At 51.5% G+C, this 20,883-nt stretch overlaps 1 protein-coding gene across 3 annotated transcripts; it reads right to left on the bottom strand.

Moving 5' to 3' along the window:
- Positions 1-722: 722 nt before the first annotated feature.
- Positions 723-8,491, bottom strand: WBP2 (WW domain binding protein 2). Of its 3 annotated transcripts, XM_068530546.1 has the most exons (9): positions 8,368-8,442; positions 6,638-6,740; positions 5,979-6,087; positions 4,651-4,786; positions 3,693-3,785; positions 2,909-3,043; positions 2,573-2,695; positions 2,059-2,135; positions 723-1,924 (listed from the first exon to the last, which is right to left on the bottom strand). In XM_068530546.1, exons 3-9 carry the CDS (start codon positions 6,078-6,080, stop codon positions 1,871-1,873), a joined length of 720 nt encoding a protein of 239 aa, XP_068386647.1. In that variant the 5' UTR covers positions 6,081-6,087; positions 6,638-6,740; positions 8,368-8,442; the 3' UTR covers positions 723-1,870. The 3 variants fall into 3 exon arrangements, with proteins under 3 accessions (XP_068386647.1, XP_068386646.1, XP_068386648.1); XM_068530545.1 differs by lacking the exon at positions 6,638-6,740 and having other exon boundaries at positions 8,368-8,491; XM_068530547.1 differs by lacking the exons at positions 2,909-3,043; positions 6,638-6,740 and having other exon boundaries at positions 8,368-8,491.
- Positions 8,492-20,883: the final 12,392 nt, after the last annotated feature.

The raw sequence follows: 20,883 nt of genomic DNA on the forward strand, positions 1-20,883 counted from the left end.
AAGGATGGTCGGGCGGGTGCTCCCTTCAAACGCCCCTGTAGGGGGCTCAGTCAACCCCAGGAGCTGCTGGGCGGGGCTGCAGAGGGAACAGGCTGGGGAGGCTACCGCCTAGCCTCTCCTCTGACAGGGCGACTCGGCCCAGAAGGGGCAGGAAAATGGACGCTTCGGTGCTGGGCTCAGCTCCACCACAGGGTCCCAGGGCCTCCCTCCAGGCCAGGGTCCGGGGGGTGCAGGCCTGGGCATGGACGGTGGCCGTTTCCCACCCGCCCCTGGTCCCAGGGTTCACAAGGAGGGTGGCACCACAGCCCGCACTGCAGGGGACCAGTCTTGAATGGCTGGCCTTCACTGACGTGCCCTCTCACTCCCACGAGGCAAGGCGGTGAGCACAGCAGCCAGGGACGCGGGAACTCACGTCCAGCCTGGCCCCTCCTGCCAACGCCTCCCACCCAGGGCAGCTGCTGGGCTGCGCCAGGCCCCAGGGGACTCGGTGGGTGGGCACAGTTGCTGAGCAACTGCCATGGAACAGACACAGGAGAGGCCTTCGCATCCTGGGCCCAAATAGGCAGGAGAACAAGGGACTCTCACTCGGGAGGGAACACGGCCTCCGCTGGCCCCTAGCAGCCCGACAGCCCTCCTTCCCAAGAGCTTGCCTCGTCACCACAGGCAGAGCCAGACAGGGTCGAGTCACTCATTTTTACTAGCTCACATTTTCAGCAGACAAATCAAGGTGCAAACAGGGTTTATTTCACATTAATATATTAACTGAATTTTTTTGTCAAATAAATAGGGAATTCTCTTTAAATAACCATCTCCTCTCTTCACAGCCAATCCAGGAGCAAATGGGAGCAAATTTTAGTGCATCCAGGGGGCATATCACCAACCAGGCAAGAAGCTTAAAGGGAAGAGGGCAGGCTAAGGGGCCGGCGAGAGGTCATGGTCAGCGCCCACGCCAGGCCCCAGGGGTCAGGCCCCTGGCTGGACCTCTCGCCAGCCCCAGGTGCCCAGGCCAGGCCCCAGGGGCCGGCGAGAGGTCATGGTCAGCGCCCAGGCCAGGCCCCAGGGGTCTGTTCCCGGCCCTCCCGGCAGCCCCCAAGTGGACATGCAATCTCCAGCTCCAATCCAAGAAGCCCCTTCTAGAGGGAAAAGAGAGAAGGCAAAGGGAAACAAGTGCCAGAAAAACTAGCAGGGAAGCAGAGGGGCTCCCTCCCCAGATGCAGCAGCCTGGCCCTGATGCCACCCACCCCCTGGTGGCTCGTGGGAAAGCTCCAAAAGTCAAAAGCAGTGGCAACAGGATGACCAAGGACAGGGAAGGGAAGGCGAGCACGACGGGGGCTGAGGCTGGCTGGGAATGGAATGTAGGCTGACAGTCCGGCAGACAGGTGGCCTTCCACAGCCAGGCACAGACCAGAGTGGATGGAATGTGAGCAGGGCCTGGCAGGGGTCCCTGGGGAGGGCAAAGCTCGAGGGGATGAAGTGGCTACAAAACGAGAGAGCTGGACTGCGGCGGAGGCGGCGGCCAGAGAGTCCCTCCGTGGGTAGAAGCTATGAGAGCAGGACAGGAACGAGGGGGACGCCCCCCGGGGATGGTGAGAGGGAAGTGCCGTGGGCTCTGGGCTCATGTGGGAAGCTGGGAGGCACCGCTCCCGAGTCAAGGGGCCCTCCCCGCACCCCTCAAGGCTAGTTCCTGGGGACTGCTTTATAATCATCCAAGTCAAGAGGTCCTCCCCCACCCCAAGCTAGTTCCTGGTGACTGCTTTATAATCAGACCTGGAGAAAGGATGAGGCCCGCCCCCCACCCCAGATTCAGCCCCAAGGGGAGGGGAGGGGAGGAAAGAACAAAGAGAGGCGGGAGGAGGGGGGTGTGAACGGTCTACTGGGTCTTCTTATCTTCTGGGGGGTAGTAAGGAGGTGGCGGAGGCTGATTCTGAGGAAGAAAGGAAAGATCATGTTAGAAGGGTCAGAAAGACGAGGTCTCTCCTGCCCCTAAATCCCAGCAAACTGGAGCTGCACGGGTCCCGTCGGCCCCGCTCACCGGCCCCACTCACCAGCCCCGCTCACCGTGGGCATGTAGACATTGTGTGGGTTGCCTGGGTTGTAATAGGCGCTGGCAGCTGCTTCCGCGGCCTTGGCTTCAGCTGTTGAGAACACACAAACTGGGGAAGAGCCCCGGGGACCAGCCCTCCCCGCCTCCTCCGGCTGCCCCCATGGCCCTGGCCCCCTGGTGCTCAGGACCCAGTTCCATCAATAAAACAGTGGTGAACCTTTCCTGAGCACTTACTGCATGCCACACTGTCCCATCTGGTCCCTCTACACCTGCTGCCCCACCTGACCTTCACCACAAACCCCCCAGGTGGTGCCGCTGGCACGTTTTGTGGATGAGAAGACTGCGGTGCAGAGGGGGACCTTCCTGGGCCCAGGGCACACGGCCAGCTAAAGGACAGCGTGGGGGCTGGAATCTACCCCTTCGCCACCAGGCCACCGTGCTGCCGGTCCCCTGGGATCGTCCCTAGGCCAGTGGTCATGCATTATTTGGGGCTTCCGTGCAACCATGGGGAGCAGCCAGGGCCCTCACCTGCAGGAGTGGAGGGGACATCGGGGCCGCTGACTGGAGGCTCCATGGGCCCGGGGTAGGGCGGCGGTGGGGGCTGCACGTACCCCATGGCCCCGTCCATCATGGGAGGTCCCGGATAGAACTCTGCTCGGCAAGAGGGTGACGGGGACCCAGTGAGCAGCCCAGCCCCGGCTCCCGTAGCTGGCACCCTCCCAGGCCCCTCCAGCTGCTCTGTCAGTCCTGAAGCAGGCCAAAGAACAAGTCTCCCCTCTACAACCCCCTGGCCTGGGTGAGGGTGGTCAGTGCGGGGGGAGGTGGGGGGGGGGGTGAGGCGTGGGCAGCAAAGGACACACTCACCAGCTGGGGGCAGTGGACAGGGGTAGCCAGGAGGGCAGGGGTACATTCCATTGGCGACTGGTGGGGGGAAGACATAGGCCCCGCTGGGCATGTAAGAGTAACCATAGGCTCCGTTGGGGGCTTCACCTCGGGAGGCTACAGCACAAGGGGAGAGAGAAATGAGTGTCGCCGGCCTCGGGTACTGGGGAGGAGGGCGGCCCGACCGCCTGCCGAGGGGAGCTGCAGGGTCCCAGGAATGCGCACAGCAGACACGCCTCACCCCTCCCCACTGGAGTCCGCCTCGGTCAGGGATGAGGCGAGGGGTCTGGATGGGGAGAGAGGTCAGAGCTGGGGTGGAGGAGGTCCAGGACAGGGGTGGAGGGATGGATGGAGGGAAGGAGGAGGCTAGAAGTGGGGTAGAGAATGGAGCTGGGTGAGGCTGGGGACGAGGTGAGGAGGTCTGCTGAACACAGCCCTTGGGGACTTAAAATGGTTGCCTGAGAGTAGCTTAATGGTTGGGTTTTTGTTTGTTTCTATGAGGCCACAGTAAAATGTCCTTGAGTCCAAACAGCTTTGTTAAAATGTCCTATACCTGCTCCAGGCAGGGGAAACCCAGCCTTTGAGGTACAGGAGGGTGATGTTTATTACAGGCTTCCTTCCCAACTCCCAGCCCTGGGCAGCCTGGGGCCCAGAAACTCATCTCCTGACTGCTTAAAAAACAAAACAAAAAGTAAACAAACCCAAATGAGCAAATAGCACACACATGCAATGCGTTCTTGGCCCCTGATTTTTAGAGCCTTGATACCTTGAGATGCCACCTGTAGCATCCGCTGTCCAAATTCGATGGCGCCCCCCGCCATAAAGGTCAACTTGTACGATGCAGAGCCTTCCCAGCCACCTGAGAAGGGAACAGTGCATCAACAGCTCCGGAAAAGAACTTAAGTTACGTCCGAAGAGATGGCTGTTCGTCCTCTCCAGGCCCCATCCAATGGCCAGGAGGCCTGCAGGGAAAGGGCTGCTCTGGCTTACCACCCACATCGCATGCCAGCACTGCAGACCGGCCACCTCCTGCCCGCTTACTGCGCAGCCCTGTAAGCACATCTGCACTCAGGCCTCCCACCCCCAGTGAAGCAGCTTCTCAGCAACAAGCACGCTCAGCAACAACTGACATTCAAGTTCAGAGCAGATCTCTCATGCCGAGGGGTCCTGAGGACGAACCCCAGGCCCCTCCAGCCTGGCTTCTGTCCAGAGGGAAACTGTGAGCTCAACAGCAAGGCTCGGGCCAGGCTGAACGTGGGCGGGAAGGCGAGTTCGACGCAGGGGTCTCTGGGGTCTGCAAAGAGCCTTCCACCAAGCAGGGCCTCTCCGGGTGTTACAGAGGGGCAGCGGGCTCTGCCTGGCTCTAGGGGAAAGACCGTTCCCAAGAACCTGAGACAGCTCCCTCCCATACCTAACATCTGAACACTCCCCAGGTCACAATAAGCATTTTCACTTGGTTTACAGTCATTTTGCTGACTTCCCTCTCTGAAAAGGTGATCTGAGCTGTCACCTTTAATGTCAGCACTTTCCAGCTCTTGGCAACTTCACCCCTGCTGAACACTGGCAGCCCAAGTGTTGGTCTTGGAAGCTAATCCAGAGCCAGGAAGAAGACAAGGCTAGGGGGATAGGGTCCAAAGAGGACATCTCCAGGGCAGCAGTCAGAGATGCCCCAGAGCACCTCTCTGGAAGCCCCGTCAGTGTCCCCAAGCCCCCGTGTCACCCACCTCCTGCTTCAGCCTTCACTGTCCCCTTGATGTAGTTTGCTCCAAACACAGGCTGCTTGATCTCACAGTCCTTCATCAGATAAAACGGCATCATGAAGGACTGCATGGCATCCTTCCCCTTGGACAGAAAGATGACCTGCAGGGACAGAGGACAAGGGCCATCACCACCCGAACCATGGCCTGCCCGGCCATCACCCCCTATGTGTGGGAGGCCATCACCTCCCAGGGCTGGGGCGGGTGGCCTGAGCCAGCACCCGCCAGCCCCGGAGAGCGCTTTTTAGAGTAAAAGGCCTCAGATGCAGCCGGGCTGGAGAGGCCAGACGTGTGAATTCACAAGAAAAATGTGTGGCTCAGACGGCACGTGTGAGCAGGACAGACTGCTCTGCCACTGAGACGTGGTGGTGAGGAGATGGCGGCTGTGGAGCCTAAGTGAAGGGCCTGCAAGGCCAGGGCAGAGAGGCAGGGCCGAGGCAGGGCAGGGCTCCTGAAGGGAGAGTTCAGCCTGAGCTTCACAGAACTGAGAAGAGGGAACGGCAGCGGGTGGCAGATCCCGGGAGAAGGGACGATCCTAACCTTTCTGCAGACTCTGCCCAAACAGCCAGAGTCTCCCACCCTGCACGTGGAGAACATTCTGCTTTACCCCCGTGACTTCAATCTGTGACTGAAGATGCCAGCTTGAACCCCCAGAGATAGGGTTTTGAGACCCCCACCCCACCCCGGTCTCCGCTAAGGCCTGTGCTCCTCTTCCTCTAACCATCCTTAAGTCTAACTCTGAGATAGCTACACGCAGCGATCCTCTTCCAAGAATATCCATCTGTGTTTCTCTGGAAGTCTCTCAGAGTCTGCCTGGGGAACTCTCAGGCAAGGCCCATTCTGCAGTCTGGCATTTCTCGTTTTGCAGGGTTTGGCCGCTCTCTCTGCCTACTCCCGAGGCTGTGGCCATGCTACTGTATCCTGTTGACCACATTTATCACGCTGGATGTGCACAAAGGCCTCACGGGCTACTCCTACAGAAATCAAAGTAATAACAGTCTCTCCCCTCCAGGCCCAGGTCATCCCAGCAGCTGCATCCACCTACAGAGAGGTTTTGCAGCAGCACCTCCGGAACTTACACGGATTCACTGCCTAGCCATCAGTTCTGCTGTGCAAAGAGGCTGGTGCCTCTAGAACCAGGAGCATGTGACAGAAACATGCTAACATTCACCAGGGTTCAGCGGCCACTAGACTCACAAGGCTGAGGCTGACCCAAGACTCCCATCAGCCTCCAGGAGCCATGAGTCTCCAAACCAACTGACTCGCCAAACCAACCGTGTCGCTGTACAACGTACCCGGTACGGGGTAAGGTAGACGGTGCCTTTCTTGGTCCCTTTGAAGGCCTCTGGCACATTCCTCATGTCACTGAACGTAAGTTCTACATGGTCATAGGACATCAGGATGCTGTGATGAGAAAAGAGGAAATGCCCTGATGAGACAGCTGGAGTCACAATCTGTCACCCCCAGGGACTGGACCCTCCTGGGTAGCAGCTGCTTATTATTAGTAGTTGCCAGCACGTCATCTGCTTCAACACTGCTGTGAGAAAACTACTAACACAGCCATGGAAGAGATGAGCAAGCTCGGGTTCCACAGAATTTCCCCTAAACCCCACACAGACAGCCCGTAAGTGACCGGTGCAGGGACTTCCCTGGCAGTCCAGTGGTTAGGACTCCATGCTCTCACTGCTGAGGGCCAGGGTTCAATCGCTGGTCAGGGAACAAAAATCCCACAAGCCAAGAGGCACAGCCAAAAAAAAAAAAAAAAAAAAAAGTGACCAGTGCTGTAGAAGAGCCACAGGGCTCTGGAGACACCATAATCCCTCAAATCAGGTTAGATTATCCGGGTTAACTCTTCTATTCTCTTCTAGGTCCTTATGACAGGTGTTCTGTTTTTGTTGGTTTATTTTTTTAAGCCTGATATACAAACATTTTAAGATATGACTCTACACGTTACCAAAGGGCTCACTTCAGGGTTCCTTTAAACCTGGGGTTCTGAAGCTGGGTCTGCAGGGGCGTCAGTCCACTAGCCCTTGAGATGATCATGTACGTGCTTTTTCCTGGGAGAGACCATAGTTTTCATCACTCTCAAAGGGATTCATGATTTGAAGAGTAAGGTTCACTATTTTACACATCAAGTTTTAAATGCTGAATGTGGACTTCAATTACTGTTTACACAATTTTTTCAGAAATGAGGCTGAAGCAGTTTCTGAAACAAGGCACATCATTATTTAGCAGCAATGAGTCCTAAACCGGGTAGGAGGCCCAGCAGGATAGATACATTCTTGTTCCAGAAAAGTCTCACTGAGAGAGAAAGAAATAGTCCCAGGAGATGTTATCAAATGGCATCAAAAGGGTTTGTCCAGGTCCAGGACTGGCTTGCACACAGAGCAGCTACACACTAAGGGCAATGTGAAGTTTCTCTGATTACAAGACAACAAGGTCCAAGTTCATATAGTTCCATTTGTCTTCTTTTGCCTCCCAGATATCACAACTTCCTTCACTGGGGAGGGGTAAGTGGGAAAGAGGACCAGTACCAGAAAATTAAAATACAGCTCAGAGAAAAGAGGTCATTACCAGGAACAGGCTGGGACTGCCAGTCGCTGAGCAGGTAAGATGGAGGAAGAATCAGTATTCTGAGGTCTGGGCTCCCTGGGTGTTCTCCTCTGACTCATCAAGCGTTCCCGGATGACAGCCCTGGGCTGGGTGCTGGCCTTAACCAGCTACCAGGCTTTGACCCCACCAAGTCTCCTGTGGGGACTCAGGTTCCTCCTATGCTCCTTCAAGAGGTGCTTTCAGGTCAGCATAGCTCAACCAGGGCTGGCTGGTCTGATTCTCAGTGCCCAAGGAGCAAGAGAAGAGAAATCATCCAAGGAGCCCAGAGGTGGAGAAGAGACAGAACTGACAGGGGGGTGGGTAGGAAGAACCTTGAAGTTGGGAGACCTCTGCTCTGGGAAGTGACCCAAGCCAACAGGAATTCAAGGGAGAGAGGCAAAGACAGACCTTTACACCTTTACAGGAAACGTGTCAGACATGTGACAAACGTTAGCTATGTAATTTCACCTCTGGGCCTCAGTGTTTCATCTGGAAACTGAGCAGTTCTGGAATATACTGTAAGGCTACATACTGGGAGTTAAGGCTACTGACTTTGGAATCAGGCCTCCTTTCCTGTTACAGCTCTGTGATCTCAGGCAAGATACTTACCTCTGTGCCTCAGTTTCCCTACGTGTGAAACGTGGATAGTAATAGTATCTGCCGCACAGAATTTACATATTGAAAAAAGCAAAAGAGGTGTAGTCCCTGACACGCAGTAAACGCCCAATAAATGGCAATTATTTTTGTCTAAAGCTCTTCCCAATTCTTAAAGTCACCTACTCTGGGACAGGGGCTCAAGAACTACCCAGAGGCTCCGCCTGTCTCTCCAAAGCCCCACCCGTCTCTCCAAACCCCTACCCTATCCAGCCGCCCCACCCCCATCCCACAGCTGATCGCAACATCCCGCCCCTCCCTCACGCCCCACCACCTTCCTTCAGCCCCGCCCCCAGCCGTTACCCCACTCCCCACCCCCCCCCATCAGTTTCCCCTCTTCACGGATTTATTCCCCACCGCCCACTCACCCACCACCCACTACCCACACCCTCGACGCCCGCCCTTCCGTTCTCCAGGATCCTTCCGTAGTGTTTTCACCTCTCGGTATTGTTGACGATCACTCCGCCGCCCTCCGAGTGATTCTTGTTGAGCGCCATAGTGTCTCGGAAGAGGGTCCCGAGACTCGGGACGCAGTGCGCTTGCGCCCTTCTTCGGCCCACCCCTAGTGGCGTCGTTCGTATTAGAGTCAGCCAATCAGCTCTTGCGCGGAGGCTGGCCCTACCACCTGATCCCTGGCGTCACGTGCTAATAGTTTACTCCCTCTCCCCCTCCCCCCTAGTTTCGCTCGCATCACAAACAAACTCAAGACTATAGTTCCCAGAAGGCTCCCTGAACCTCGACCTCTCACTACGCTAACGGAAGGCTGCATTCTGGAACTTGTAGTCTCCGATACCATAGGCCCGGATTGACTCCGCTCGTTGCATGACCAATCCCCACCCTCCTCCACCCGGTCCTCCGAGGGACCGGCGTAAATAGCTGGGTGCGTCACAGGGAAATTCGTCGTAAAGGCCCTGGACGCAAAAGTTCATACGCACGGAATGGGGATTATAACCTACACCTGCTGTGGGAGCGCTGAACACTTACTGGGGCATCTTCCTTCAGTCCGCAAGCGTATGGGGAGCACTTCCTATATGACTTTGCTCCCCCGCCACACACTTGGGTAATCACTGAGCCAGAGAGATGATGAGTCCAAGAATCAGTCTGTGTTCTGGGAGAGAAGAGTCAAGAAAAACTGCCATCCCTCCCTTGAAATCAAACCCACACCCTCCGAAGTGGGCGGTGAGAATCTCCGTGCGGGGAGGAGAACCTTGGCCCAGCGCCGGCACCTGACCGTCGCCTCCACCACAGCTGGCCTCGAGGTGGCGCTGCTCGCTCTAGAACGCTCTGGCTCTGCAGTCCCGCCCTCCCAGCTTTTAATAGGCTGGAAGGTTTAAATCGGACTCGGAGGAGCTGAATGGAACTGGGCACAATTGTGACACCCGGAGCTTGCAGAATGAGGCTGACTCATTGTGACCCAGCACTTGGGCGGCCCCCACTCGGCCGCTGTAGTTATGTAAACTCCCGCACCTCCGAGGTGGAGCTTTACCCGCAATTGTGGGGGTGAGGGGGGCGGGTCTCACTCCCCACGGGACGGCGCAGGTGCATCATTAATCTTAAGGGATCAGAGTTTGATTTTTAAGCAAACAGCTGATTTCCTGACCCGTGGTGGCCAACTTTGGGATCCACCTGTTTGACTTTCCTTTTGAGTGAGATTTCTTAGGTGAAGGATCAAAAACTGGAAAATATAATGAAACAGGTAACAGCCTTCTGTGAGGTCTTGCGCAAAACCACCTGGAAGTTGCAGGACAAGTGCAGTGAAGTAGTGCGTCATGGACATGATGAAGTCTGCCCTAAAGGGTTAGGGTAAATTCCACACATACAATCTATGTAGCGGTTGAAAAGAATGAAGTCATATTCTATGTGCTGATGTGGAAAGATTGCTAAGGTTTGTCTGTACAACTGGCGTATAGATATACTTCCATTTGTATAAAAAATAGGATAGGATCTAGATCTAGATATTTTCTTGAAAGATCCACCAGACACTGTTTTTGGCATTCTCCCTTCGAAGCTCAGCTCTGGGAACTGGGGTTGGCAGGTGACTTACTGTGCATTGTGTGCTCTTTTGTACTGTTTGTTTACTGTGTGCATTTTAAATATTAATAATACATTTCAAAAAGAAAGAGAAAACCCACCCAGTAATGGGTGTGCAAGAATGGCTGCTACAAGGACCATAAGAGGGAAGGTGGGACAACAGTGCAGTCCTGCCCTGACCCCTTTGCGACCCCGGTTGGTGGCAGAGGCAGAGGCGGGTTTTGTAGGTCCTGAAGCCTCTCCAACGTTGGAGGCCCTGTTGTAGAACTAAGATACACGATTATGAACACACAGTGCTGTGGCCACACTGAGGCCTCCTAGCATGAAGGGAAACGTGATGAAGAGGAAGTCTGAGTGGAGCGAGATAGCAGGCGTAACCGATTCTGGCTTAAGTGTCCAAATTTTGCAAATTTTATAAAACCATGTGATCATGTGAACGCCTTGTGAGGGCCGCTCCCAGGCGGTGGAGAGGGCAGGTGCATTCCAGGACCCACACTGAGGGGCTCAAGGGGAGTTCATTGCTGAACCAAGTCGGTGGCAAAAGGTCCTGTTTGGGCCCAGGTCTCAGAACTCAGATCACTCCTGCCTTTTAGTCCACACGGACTCTGGCTGTTTCCAGAAATGATGGCTTTTTGCTGAGCTGTAATTGCTCCTATTCTGCAGACTGGAGCTCCTCGAGTGCTTCGGGCTTGCCTGGGACATTGTGCCCATCGCCACAGGACAGCCAGGCAGGGTCCAGGGTGACCCTGTTCCAGTCACCTCTTAAGCTCCAAGAAGCTTCATTTATTTGCCCCAGTGAGTTGGACAAGTATCATTTGAACCGAACAAATAATCATTTTCTATGTGTGTCCTGATGTTTAAAAGACTAGGGAGCAGTTTCTCGGATGGTGGCTTTCCTTTTTTTTTTTTAATGTTGACCCACAGTAAGAAGTACATTTTATATCAAGACCCAATAAGGGAATTCCCTGGCAGTCCAGTGGTCAGGACTCTGCGCTTTCACTGCCGAGGGCATGGGTTCAATCCCTGGTTGGGGAACTAAGATCCTGAAAGCCACACGGTGACTCAAAAAAATAAATAAATAAAGGACCCAATAAGGCCAGAAATAAACCCACACACCTACAGTCACTTAATCTTTGACAAAGAAGGCAAGAATATACAATGGAAAAAAGACAGTCTCTTCAGCAAGTGGTGTTGGGAAAGCTGTACAGCCATATGTAAATGAAGTTAGAACACACCCTCACACCATATACGAAAATAAAATGGCTTAAAGACTTAACTATAAGACATGACACCATATAACTCCTAGTAGAGAACATATACAAAACATTCTCTGACATAAATCGTACAAATATTTTCTTAGGTCAGTCTCCCAAGGCAATAGAAATAAAAGCAAAAATAAACAAATGGTGGGACCTAGTCAACTTACAATCTTCTGTACAGCAAAGGAAACCATAAACAAAATGAAAAGACAACCTACGGACTCGGAGAAAATATTTGCAAATGATGTGGCCGACAAGGGCTTAATTTTGGAAATATACAAACAGCTCATACAACATCAAAAAAATCAAACAACCCAATTGAAAAATGGGCAGAAGACCTAAATTGACATTTCTCCAAAGAAGACATACAGATGGCCAACAGGCACATGAAAGGATGCTCAACATCACTAATTATTAGAGAAGTGCAAATCAAAACTACAATGAGGTACCATCTCACACCAGTCAGAATGGCCATGATTAAAAGGCTGCAAATGACAAATGCTGGAAAGGGTGTGGAGAATAGGGAACCCTCCTACACTGTTGGTGGGAATGTAAGTTGGTGCAGCCACTATTGAAATCAGTATGGAGGTTCCTCAAAAAAGTAAAAATAGAGTTACCATCTGAGCCAGCAATCCCACTCCTGGGCATATATCTGGAGAAAACTGTAATTCAAAAGGATGCATGCACCTATATGTTCATAGCAGCACTATTCACAATAGCCAAGACATGGAAACAACCTAAATGTCCATCGACAGCTGAATGGATAAAGAAGATGTGGTATATATATACAATGGAGTACTACACAGCCATAAAAAAGAATGAAATAATGCCATTTGCAGCAACATGGATGGACCTAGAGATTGTCATACCTAAGCGAAGTAAGTCAGAAAGACAAAGACAAATACCATACGATATCACTTATACGTGGAATCTAAAATACAACACAAATGAACTTACCTACAAAACAGAAACAGACTCACAGACAGAGACACGGACAAAGCCTGCAGCAGAGCCAGCAGGAAACCTGACTTCTCCCAGGGTCAGCAGCAGTCATAAGAGGGAACGACACCCCTCTCTCTCAGCAACTGCTGCTTTCTTACCAATGATACCCCTAGATAAGTTTTGCAATTCCCAACTATTGGCGGGGGTGCCCCAATACTAAACCACTCACCTCGTGATGGCCCCCAGTCCCTAGTTAATCCCCAGTGCTTCTAATTCCCACTCAGAAACAGCACCCACTCCAGAACTGGTCCTTGCTTCCCATAGACTCTCCTCAGAATCTTTTAGAAGACAAACCTGAAAAACAGCTTCCCTCTTCCCGCTCATGGATGGCTGGGCATCTTGGGGCAAGCCTGGAGGCTGTGCCCGCTGGTGGCTGGCTGCAGAGGCTTTACCAAAACAACTTTCCTGAAACGATATCTACCCTACTACATGTTGCTGAAGAACACTTTTAGTTATGAGTCCCTTGAGGGTCAATTCGGAGGTTCCCTCTTAGAAGGGACAACTTATAGAAGGAGTATGGTCAGAGAGCCACTGCTTGGCCAGAGGTCACTGGGTTTCTGATTGAAGACAACCAGGTAGGTGGGAGAGGTAACTAAGTTCCCAGAACAAATCCTTTTTTTTTTTAAGATTTATTTATTATTTATTTTATTTTTGGCCGCATTGGGTCTTAGTTGCAGCACGCGGGATCTTCATTATGGTGCACGGGCTGCTCTCTAGTTGTGGCGTGTGGGTTTTCTCTTCTCTAGTTGTGGCATGCAGGCTCCAAGGGCGCGTGGACTCTGTAGTTTGCTGCACGTGGGCTCTAGTTGAGGCGCTCAAGCTCAGTAGTTGTGACATGTGGGCTTAGTTGCCCCACGGCATGTGGGATCTTAGTTCCCTGACCAGGGATCGAGCCCGCGTCCCCTGCATTGCAAGGTGGATTCTTTACCACTGGACCACCAGGGAAGTCCCCCAGAATAAATCTTAATGCCATTAAAGTTTATCTAAAAATTGCTTAATGGGGGGGGAGGGAGATAAATTAGGAGTTTGGGATTAACATATACTATATATACTACTATATATAAAATAGGTAGACAACAAGGACCTACTGTATAGCACAGGGAACTATACTCAATATTTTGTAATAACCTATAATGGAAAAGAATCTGAAAAAGAATATATATATATATATATATATATATATATATACATATATATATATATATATATATATATATATATATATGTATAACTGAATCACTTTGTTGTACACTTGAAACTAACACAACATTATAAATTAACTAGGGACTTCCCTGGTGGCACAGTGGTTAAGAATCCGCCTGCCAATGCAGGGGACACGGGTTCAAGCCCTGCTCCGGGAAGATCCCACATGCCGCAGAGCAACTAAGCCCGTGAGCCACAACTACTGAAGCCCGTGTGCCTAGAGCCAGTGCTCCACCACAAGAGAAGCCACCGCGATGAGAAGCCTGCGCACGGGGACGAAGAGTAGGCCCCCGCTCTCCACTAGAGAAAGCCCGCATGCAGCAACGAAGACCCAATGCAGCCAAAAATAAATTAAATTAAATTAAAAAATAATAATAAAATAAATTAACTCTGCCTCAATAAAAGAAATAAAAATTGCTTAAGCATTTTATCATAAATGCTATTTTTTTTTCCCCAGAAAGAGACTGTGAATTGTATCACCTAAAAAAAAAGAATTGCCCCAGACCAGGTTTGGGACAATTTTTATTTTGTATTGTGATGTCCTCTGAGATTTTCTATGATATTTTGTCATTTAAAAACTGCTAATTGTTATGCCGTAAATTGATTTTGCAATCCTCAGCTTGAAAACTCCTGTTCCAGAAGAAAGGATGGGGGCAGAGGGGGACGGGGAGGAGGAGAGGAGGAGAGTCCTGGAGTTCCCCCACCCCCCACCCCCCCAGAGATGGGACCTGCATCCACCCACCTCCTGGAGCTGAAACTGTCCTGTATGTATGGTTCCCAAATCAGTTTACTAAAGGGTTGTGTCAGTGAGATTTAGGTCACTCTCAACCTCTGGGTGGAGAGGAGAGTTTTTTTAAGATATCACATCTTTGCTGCACTCTTCGTGGGCTAGGAGACTCAAAATACTGAGGGGCATTTTTCTATCCCTCGACCAAGAGGGCAGGCAAGACTTCTTGCAAGACTCAAAATACTGAGGGGCAGTACTTGAGTCTTCAGGCAAGACTCAAAATACTGAGGGGCATTTTTCTATCCCTCGACCAAGAGGGCAGGCAAGACTTCTTGCTCCCTAACAGGGAACCTTAACAGGGTTATGGGTCCCCTAACAGTTGTTTGCAGCTCTGGCTGAACACGGAATGTGCCAGATACTTTGAAGGTACAAAGCCCCAGGCTCTTGTCTGCAGCCTATTGCGTGTGTCTGGGGCTGTAGGAGCTGGAGGGCAGAGAGGGCAGAATGGCTGGACCTAGAGAGGGAAGGGGTGCCTTCCAGAGCCCCAGGACCAAAGCAGAGTTTGCGGGATTCTGCAGTGGTAGCCCTTCCACCTGCCACCCGTCCTGCTCCCACAGGGCAATCCCAAGAGGTGGGGTGTGGTCAGTGGGAGGCCTGAACTGTGATTTGGGGGTTTGTGTGAAAGGGTCCAGCTATCTGAACAGAGGGAACTTACTATAAAGAATTAACACAAAAAAAATTTAAAAATTAAAAAAAAAAAAAAAAGAATTAACACAGGTATAAAGCTAGCCATGTCGCTTAGGTCGCTAGGTAACTGAAAAGGTGAAAAAAAATAATTCTAAGGTGCCCCAGAGGTGCCTGAACCTAGGACTGGGGGACCAAAAGGCAAAGTCGGAATAATTAAAACACAGAAGCTTGAAGGAAAAGCCCCTGGGAACTAAAACCCAACTCTCCGAAGGGGGCACATGCTTGCTGGTGCTGGTGCCTCTGAAGGGGGCTCCAGGCAGCTGGTTCTGCAAGGGTCAGAAAAACTACAAAGTGCATTTAGTTGCCGCTAAGGAACTGCAGCTGCCCCAGGGAAGAAGCCTTCCAGTGATGATGGAACCGCCAGCAGCTGGGAAGCAGCCGGCCCCTTCTCCTTCAGCCCTGAAAGCCCTCTAGCGCCCCCTGATGGCAGAGCCCGGCAGGGAGAAGCAGGTAGTGGAGAAATGCAGAGTCCCAGCCCCTGTATCAGGGAGCCCAGCTTAGAGGGTGGATTTTATGGGTTGAATTTTGTCCCCCGTCTAAATTCATGTGTCAAAATCCTAACCCCTAGTTCCTCAAATTGTGACCTTATTTGGAAGCAGGGCTGTGGCAGATATAATTAAAGATGAGGTCGTTAGTGTGCGCCCTAATCCAATATGATTGGTGTCCTTTTAAAAAGGGGAAATTTGGGGCTTCCCTGGTGGCGCAGTGGTTGAGAATCTGCCTGCCAATGCAGGGGACACGGGTTCAAGCCCTGGTTGGGGAAGATCCCACATGCCGCGGAGCAACTGGGCCCGTGAGCCAAAAATAAATTAATTAATTAACTAAAAAAAAAAAAGGGGGAAATTTGGATAGAGATACACCCACAGGGAGAACGCCATGTGAAGACAAAGGCAGAGTGCTAGAGGGATTGCCGGATATTGTCAGCAAATCACCAGAAGCTAGGGGAGAGGCCTGGAACAGATCCTTCCTCGCAGCCTCAGAGGGACCAACCCTGTCAACACCTTGATCTCTGACTCTGGCCTCCCTAGAGCTGGAAGACAATGCATTTCTGTTGTTTAAGCCACCTAGTTTGTGGTACTTTGTTACGAGAGCCCTAACAGACTAACACAAAGGGGCTGGAGCAGAAAGACAACAGCTGGTCACAATCTCTAAACCTTGTTTGACCCAAGGGAGAGGAAGGTCACCATACAAGGACCACTTGGGCTCAGACAACGGGCGTCTCAGCAGCTGCCCCAGTGGACAGAAGACCCCAACCCCCCTGAGGTTGAATTCCTTTCCCTCTTGGCAAAGGGCAGCTCATAATCAAATTTTATGATTTAGGAAAAATACCAAAATTGACATTTCTTGTACCTGAGTGTTATGGAGCCAATTCATGCTTGATACACCGTAGTTTTTGTTTCACTCAGCCGGTCGTCATCTTCCAATAAGCCAGCAGGAGAAAGAAAACTCTTGGTAACCCTCAACTTTCTGCCATTTGCTGTTGGTTGTTTGGGCTTCGAAGACAGAGTGGGAGATGCCACGTGGGGCGCTGGTGATGGGAAAGTGAGCTATTTCAGGGCGTGTCGTTTTGGCCACGGGTACTTCAGTAACACAAGTTCCTTGCTCCTCCATCAGTAAGCCCAGCCAGGGCTTGTCTGGGGCTGTTTCTGGTTGCTACGGAGATAAGCCCCACCCAGTGGCTCCCAGTCCAGACCTCCCCGGCTCTGTGGAGTTCAGTATCCCCAGGCACAGCTGCAAGGCCTGTTCTGAGTGATTCCTGCTGTAGGAGTGTTTACACAACGCCCCTGCTGTCCATTTCCCCTCCGTGCCTCCAAAATCCCAGAAAGGCAGAAAGACACAGGCATCACCTTCGAAGTTGTCCCCACCCCAGCACCGAGGAGCCACGCCCGGAGGGACCCTTCTGCAGGAGGGAGCTCAGGGAGGGGCTAGGAGGGGCTCTAGTGGGTCTGGGTCCTTCCCTGCTATTTCTGGGTCCTCCTTCCAACAGTCTGGGGTGGTGGGGAGTGGGGGGGATCATCTCCATCTCCCTGGAAAGATGCAAGGTCTCTCTCATCCTCTTTTTTCCCTCCTTAAACCCATTTCTCACTTAAATTACAGCGTGATTTTTTTTTTTTTTTTTTTTTTGGCCGCACTGTATGCGGCATGCGGGATCTTAGTTCCCCAACCAAGGATCGAACCCGCGCCCCCTGCAGTGGACGCGTGGAGCCCTAACCACTGGACCACCAGGGAAGTCCCTATAGAGTGATTTTAAACTTTCAAATCTGATTGTATTGTTTACCCATGTGAAACCCTGCCTTGGCTTCCCATTCCTCCTAAGTCAAGTCCAGAATCCATACCAGGCTCTGCACTGCCACGTCATGTCACTTGCCTTCCTTAAAACACTTTGGTCCCCTGGAGTACTTGGCCCCTTCCGGAGCGCACACCCATCCTCTTTGTCTTGCTAACTCCTTGTCCTCCAGGCCTCAGCTGTCCCTTCAGGGAGGTCCTCCCTGGAAATGAGCCTCCCCCACGCGCCTAATACGGCCCATTCTCGTGACCGCTGTCTTTTTCCTTCTATCTTTTTTTTTTTTTAATTTCTGTTCCTGGGAAATTTGTGTTTTGTTTTGTAAAATAGCAGAGGCAAAACTTTTCTTCCCCTCAGTAGTAAAATACACTGGATACGTCACATAAAATTTACCATTGTAAGTGTACAGTTCGGTGGCATTAAGTACAATCGCATTGTTGTGAGACCATCGCCACGATCCATCTGCAGAACTTTTTCATCATCTCAAACTGAAATTCTGACCCCATTAAACACGAGCTCCTCAATCCCCCCTCCCCCAGCCACTGGGAACCCCCCTCCTACTTTCTGTCTCTGAATTTGTCTATTCTAGGCGCCTCATATAAGTGGAAACATACAAGATTTGTCCTTTTGCATTTGGCTTATTTCACTTAGCATAATGTCTTCAAAGTTTATTCATGTGATAGCATGTGTCAGAATTTCATTCCTTTTTAAGGCCATTGTATATTCAGACCACATTTTGTTTATCCATTCGTCCACTGATGGACACTTGGGTTGCTTCCACCCTTTGGCTGTTGTGAATAGTGCTGCTGTGAACATGGGTGTACAAGCATCTGTCTGAGTGCCTGCTTTCAGTTATTTTGGGTGTATCCGCAGGGGTGGAGTTGCTGCCCTTTTCTTGTACAGTACTTACTACAGCCACAATTATCACACGGCCGGTTGTGTGGCACAGGCATCTCTGTTTGGGTCACTCACCACTGTATCCACAGCCCGGAGAACAGTACACCACACTGAATAAATATTGTTGAATGAGTGAGTGAAAGTGTCCAATCTTAGCGGCTGGGGCAAAATGTAAGCCTCCTGACAAATTTAGGTCTGGGTTAATCTTAGCATCCAAAGAACAAATCCATGGATCCCCCAAGGATTGACGAAACTTCCAAGAATATCAATTTTACTCATCGTTCAAGAGAAGAATATCAATAACACTTATTGAAAGCTCACTCTGTGCCAGACTTGCGACAAGCACTTTGCCTAAATTACCTCATTTAATCCTCAAAATAACACAGACTTCCCTGGTGGCGCAATGGTTAAGAATCCGCCTGCCAATGCAGGGGACACAGTTTCGAGCCCTGGTCTGGGAAGATCCCACATGCCACAGAGCAACTAAGCCCGTGTGCCACAACTACTGAGCCTGCACTCTAGAGCTTGCGAGCCACAACTACTGAGCCCGCGTGCCACAACTACTGAAGCCCGTGTGCCTAGAGCCCGTGCTCCACAACAAGAGAAGCCACCGCAATGAGAAGCCCGCGCACCGGGACGAAGAGTAGCCCCCGCTCGCCGCAACTAGAGAAAGCCCGTGCACAGCAACAAAGACCCAATGCAGCCAAAAATAAATAAATAAAATTTAAAAAACAAAAAATAAAAAAAACTATATTCCATAATTTTATTTTATTTAAAAAAAATAAAAAATAAAGCTAGGCAGTTTACTCTGTATCTCCCTCACGTGTTTCTTGCCTCCCCCAACCCACTCCCCTCTGGAAGCCACCTGTTCGTTCTCTGTCTCTGTGTTTGCAGTTCTATTATTATCCCTATTTTACAAGTGAGGAAACCGAGGCACGGAGGGGGCTAAGCACCCTGCCTAAAGGCATGCAGCTGGGAAACGGCTAAAGTGGAATTTTTAGCCAAGACTTTCTGATTCCAGAACTCACACACAAAAACCATTCTCCACTGCTGGGGCAGAGAAGTGTTGTTCTTTATATTAAAGCAAAGTCAGAGATATCATCGAGTAAAATTCAAAAATTGAATGTCATTTAAAGACCAAGTACACAAGGCATCAAAGAATGTGTCCTACCTGCCTCAGTGTTCGGGGTGTGAACTCCCTCCCTGGCCCCTTCTCTGAGGACGCTGGGAAGGAGGAGGTCGAGGCTTCTATCCAGGTGGAGACCATGAGGACCACCCACGGCCTCCTGCAGTTCTTAGGCATCTTCTGGAGGATGTGATGGTGCAGAAAGGGAGTGACCTCGTGTTCCAGATTTTGAACGTTGGCATCAAATGGGAATGTGTGTGTTGGGTGTGGGGCTGACTGGGTCACAGACCCTGCAGCTAAATGCTATTTTCTTCCCAGGCGAGAAAACCCAGCACCAGTAGAGCAAACCTCTGCCCCTCCCAGTTCAGCCCCATCTTCCTGGCCAGGCCCTCCTTTTTAGCCACAGTCTCAGTCCAGCCTCACCCTGTTCCTGGGAGGAGGGGAGGTGAAGAAAGGCACTTTTGTGAGTTCCCTGAGTGGGTCGGAGGAGGAGGAGGAGAGGGAGGGAAAAGAATGCGTCTGTCCCTTTCCTCCTGGAGTTGGGGGTTGGGGGGGGATGGTGGGAGGGGTGAGGGGTACGAGACCCAGCCCGTCCGTAGTTGCCAAGAGGGGAATGATGCTTAAGTCCATTGATCAGTCTGTCGTTTGGAATTCCGGAGCTCATTTTCCCACAGAAACAAAGCTCAGGCAGCGGTTGGCTCCCCGCCTGGCCCAAAGGAGCCAGACTCAGCTAATAGCAGCACAGCCTCAGAAGACCCTTCACATTCTTCACACACTGCCATTGTCTGTGACTGGCGGGGCTCCGACGGGAGTGTCGGAGATCACAGATCCTCAGGCAGCTCTGGAAGGAAGGGCTCTGGTGGCCGTGGAAACTGGGCCAAGGGCAGCTCTTACACAGGCTTAGCTTTGGGAAGCAGCGCGCGCGCGCGCGCGCGCGCGTGTACATGTGAGTTTAGACATTTTTAAGCACATACCTCAATTTCTTCATCTGGAAACGGTAGTGGTAAAAGAAGATTTGGACTAGATCTATGGTTTTCTAACCTTTCGTCTTTTTAACAGCTTCTCTTTTTGCAAGTCATCTTGGGTAAAATCTGCTCTGATTAAAGTGTTGTTAGGGACGGTGAGGGGCTCGACCCCTGGTTTCCCCTCCCACCCCTCCAGCCTGCCCTGCCTCATTATACCTCCTCAGAACTCCAGGTGTCCTCAGAGCATGTTTGAAAAGTTACTGGGCTGGATCCACACACACAAATACACAGACATACACCCAGGCAGATATGAAGACCTATACGCTAATGCACACACAACATACAAGCACAGACACACACACAGAGACACATAACATAGATACACATAGACACACAAACACACACATAGGCAAAGAGATACACCCCAAAACACATAGACTCTCACATACACCCCATCTCTCCGGCTCTAGTGTTTTCCTAGAGTCACAGAGGAAGTGCAGGGTTGCAGCTAACACTCCACTCTGGGGATAACACTGAAACCCGGGGGCGAGCTCAGTCAGCCCCTTGCCAGCTGTGCAGCCCTGGGTGAGCCAGTCCCCTGCTTTGAGCTGTAAATCTGTTAACACTGGGAAGTGAGATTAAGATGCACAAGGTTCAGGACTTCCCTGGTGGCGCAGTGGTTAAGAATCTGCCTGCCAATGCAGGGGACACAG

The sequence above is a fragment of the Eschrichtius robustus genome, chromosome 20 (genome assembly GCF_028021215.1).
Source record: "Eschrichtius robustus isolate mEscRob2 chromosome 20, mEscRob2.pri, whole genome shotgun sequence".
Taxonomy (NCBI): Eukaryota; Metazoa; Chordata; class Mammalia; order Artiodactyla; family Eschrichtiidae; genus Eschrichtius; species Eschrichtius robustus.

Bases quoted from the DNA above. Each gene is read 5' to 3' on its own strand.
- WBP2 (XM_068530545.1), bottom strand. From the start codon at position 8,426: ATGGCGCTCAACAAGAATCACTCGGAGGGCGGCGGAGTGATCGTCAAC. The intron at 3,044-3,692 runs GTATCAAGGCTC...CTTGTGCTGTAG, and splicing joins GCTACAGGTGGCATCTCAAG to CCTCCCGAGGTGAAGCCCCC. The intron at 2,136-2,572 runs GTGAGGGCCCTG...TGTTCTCAACAG, and splicing joins TGTCCCCTCCACTCCTGCAG to CTGAAGCCAAGGCCGCGGAA.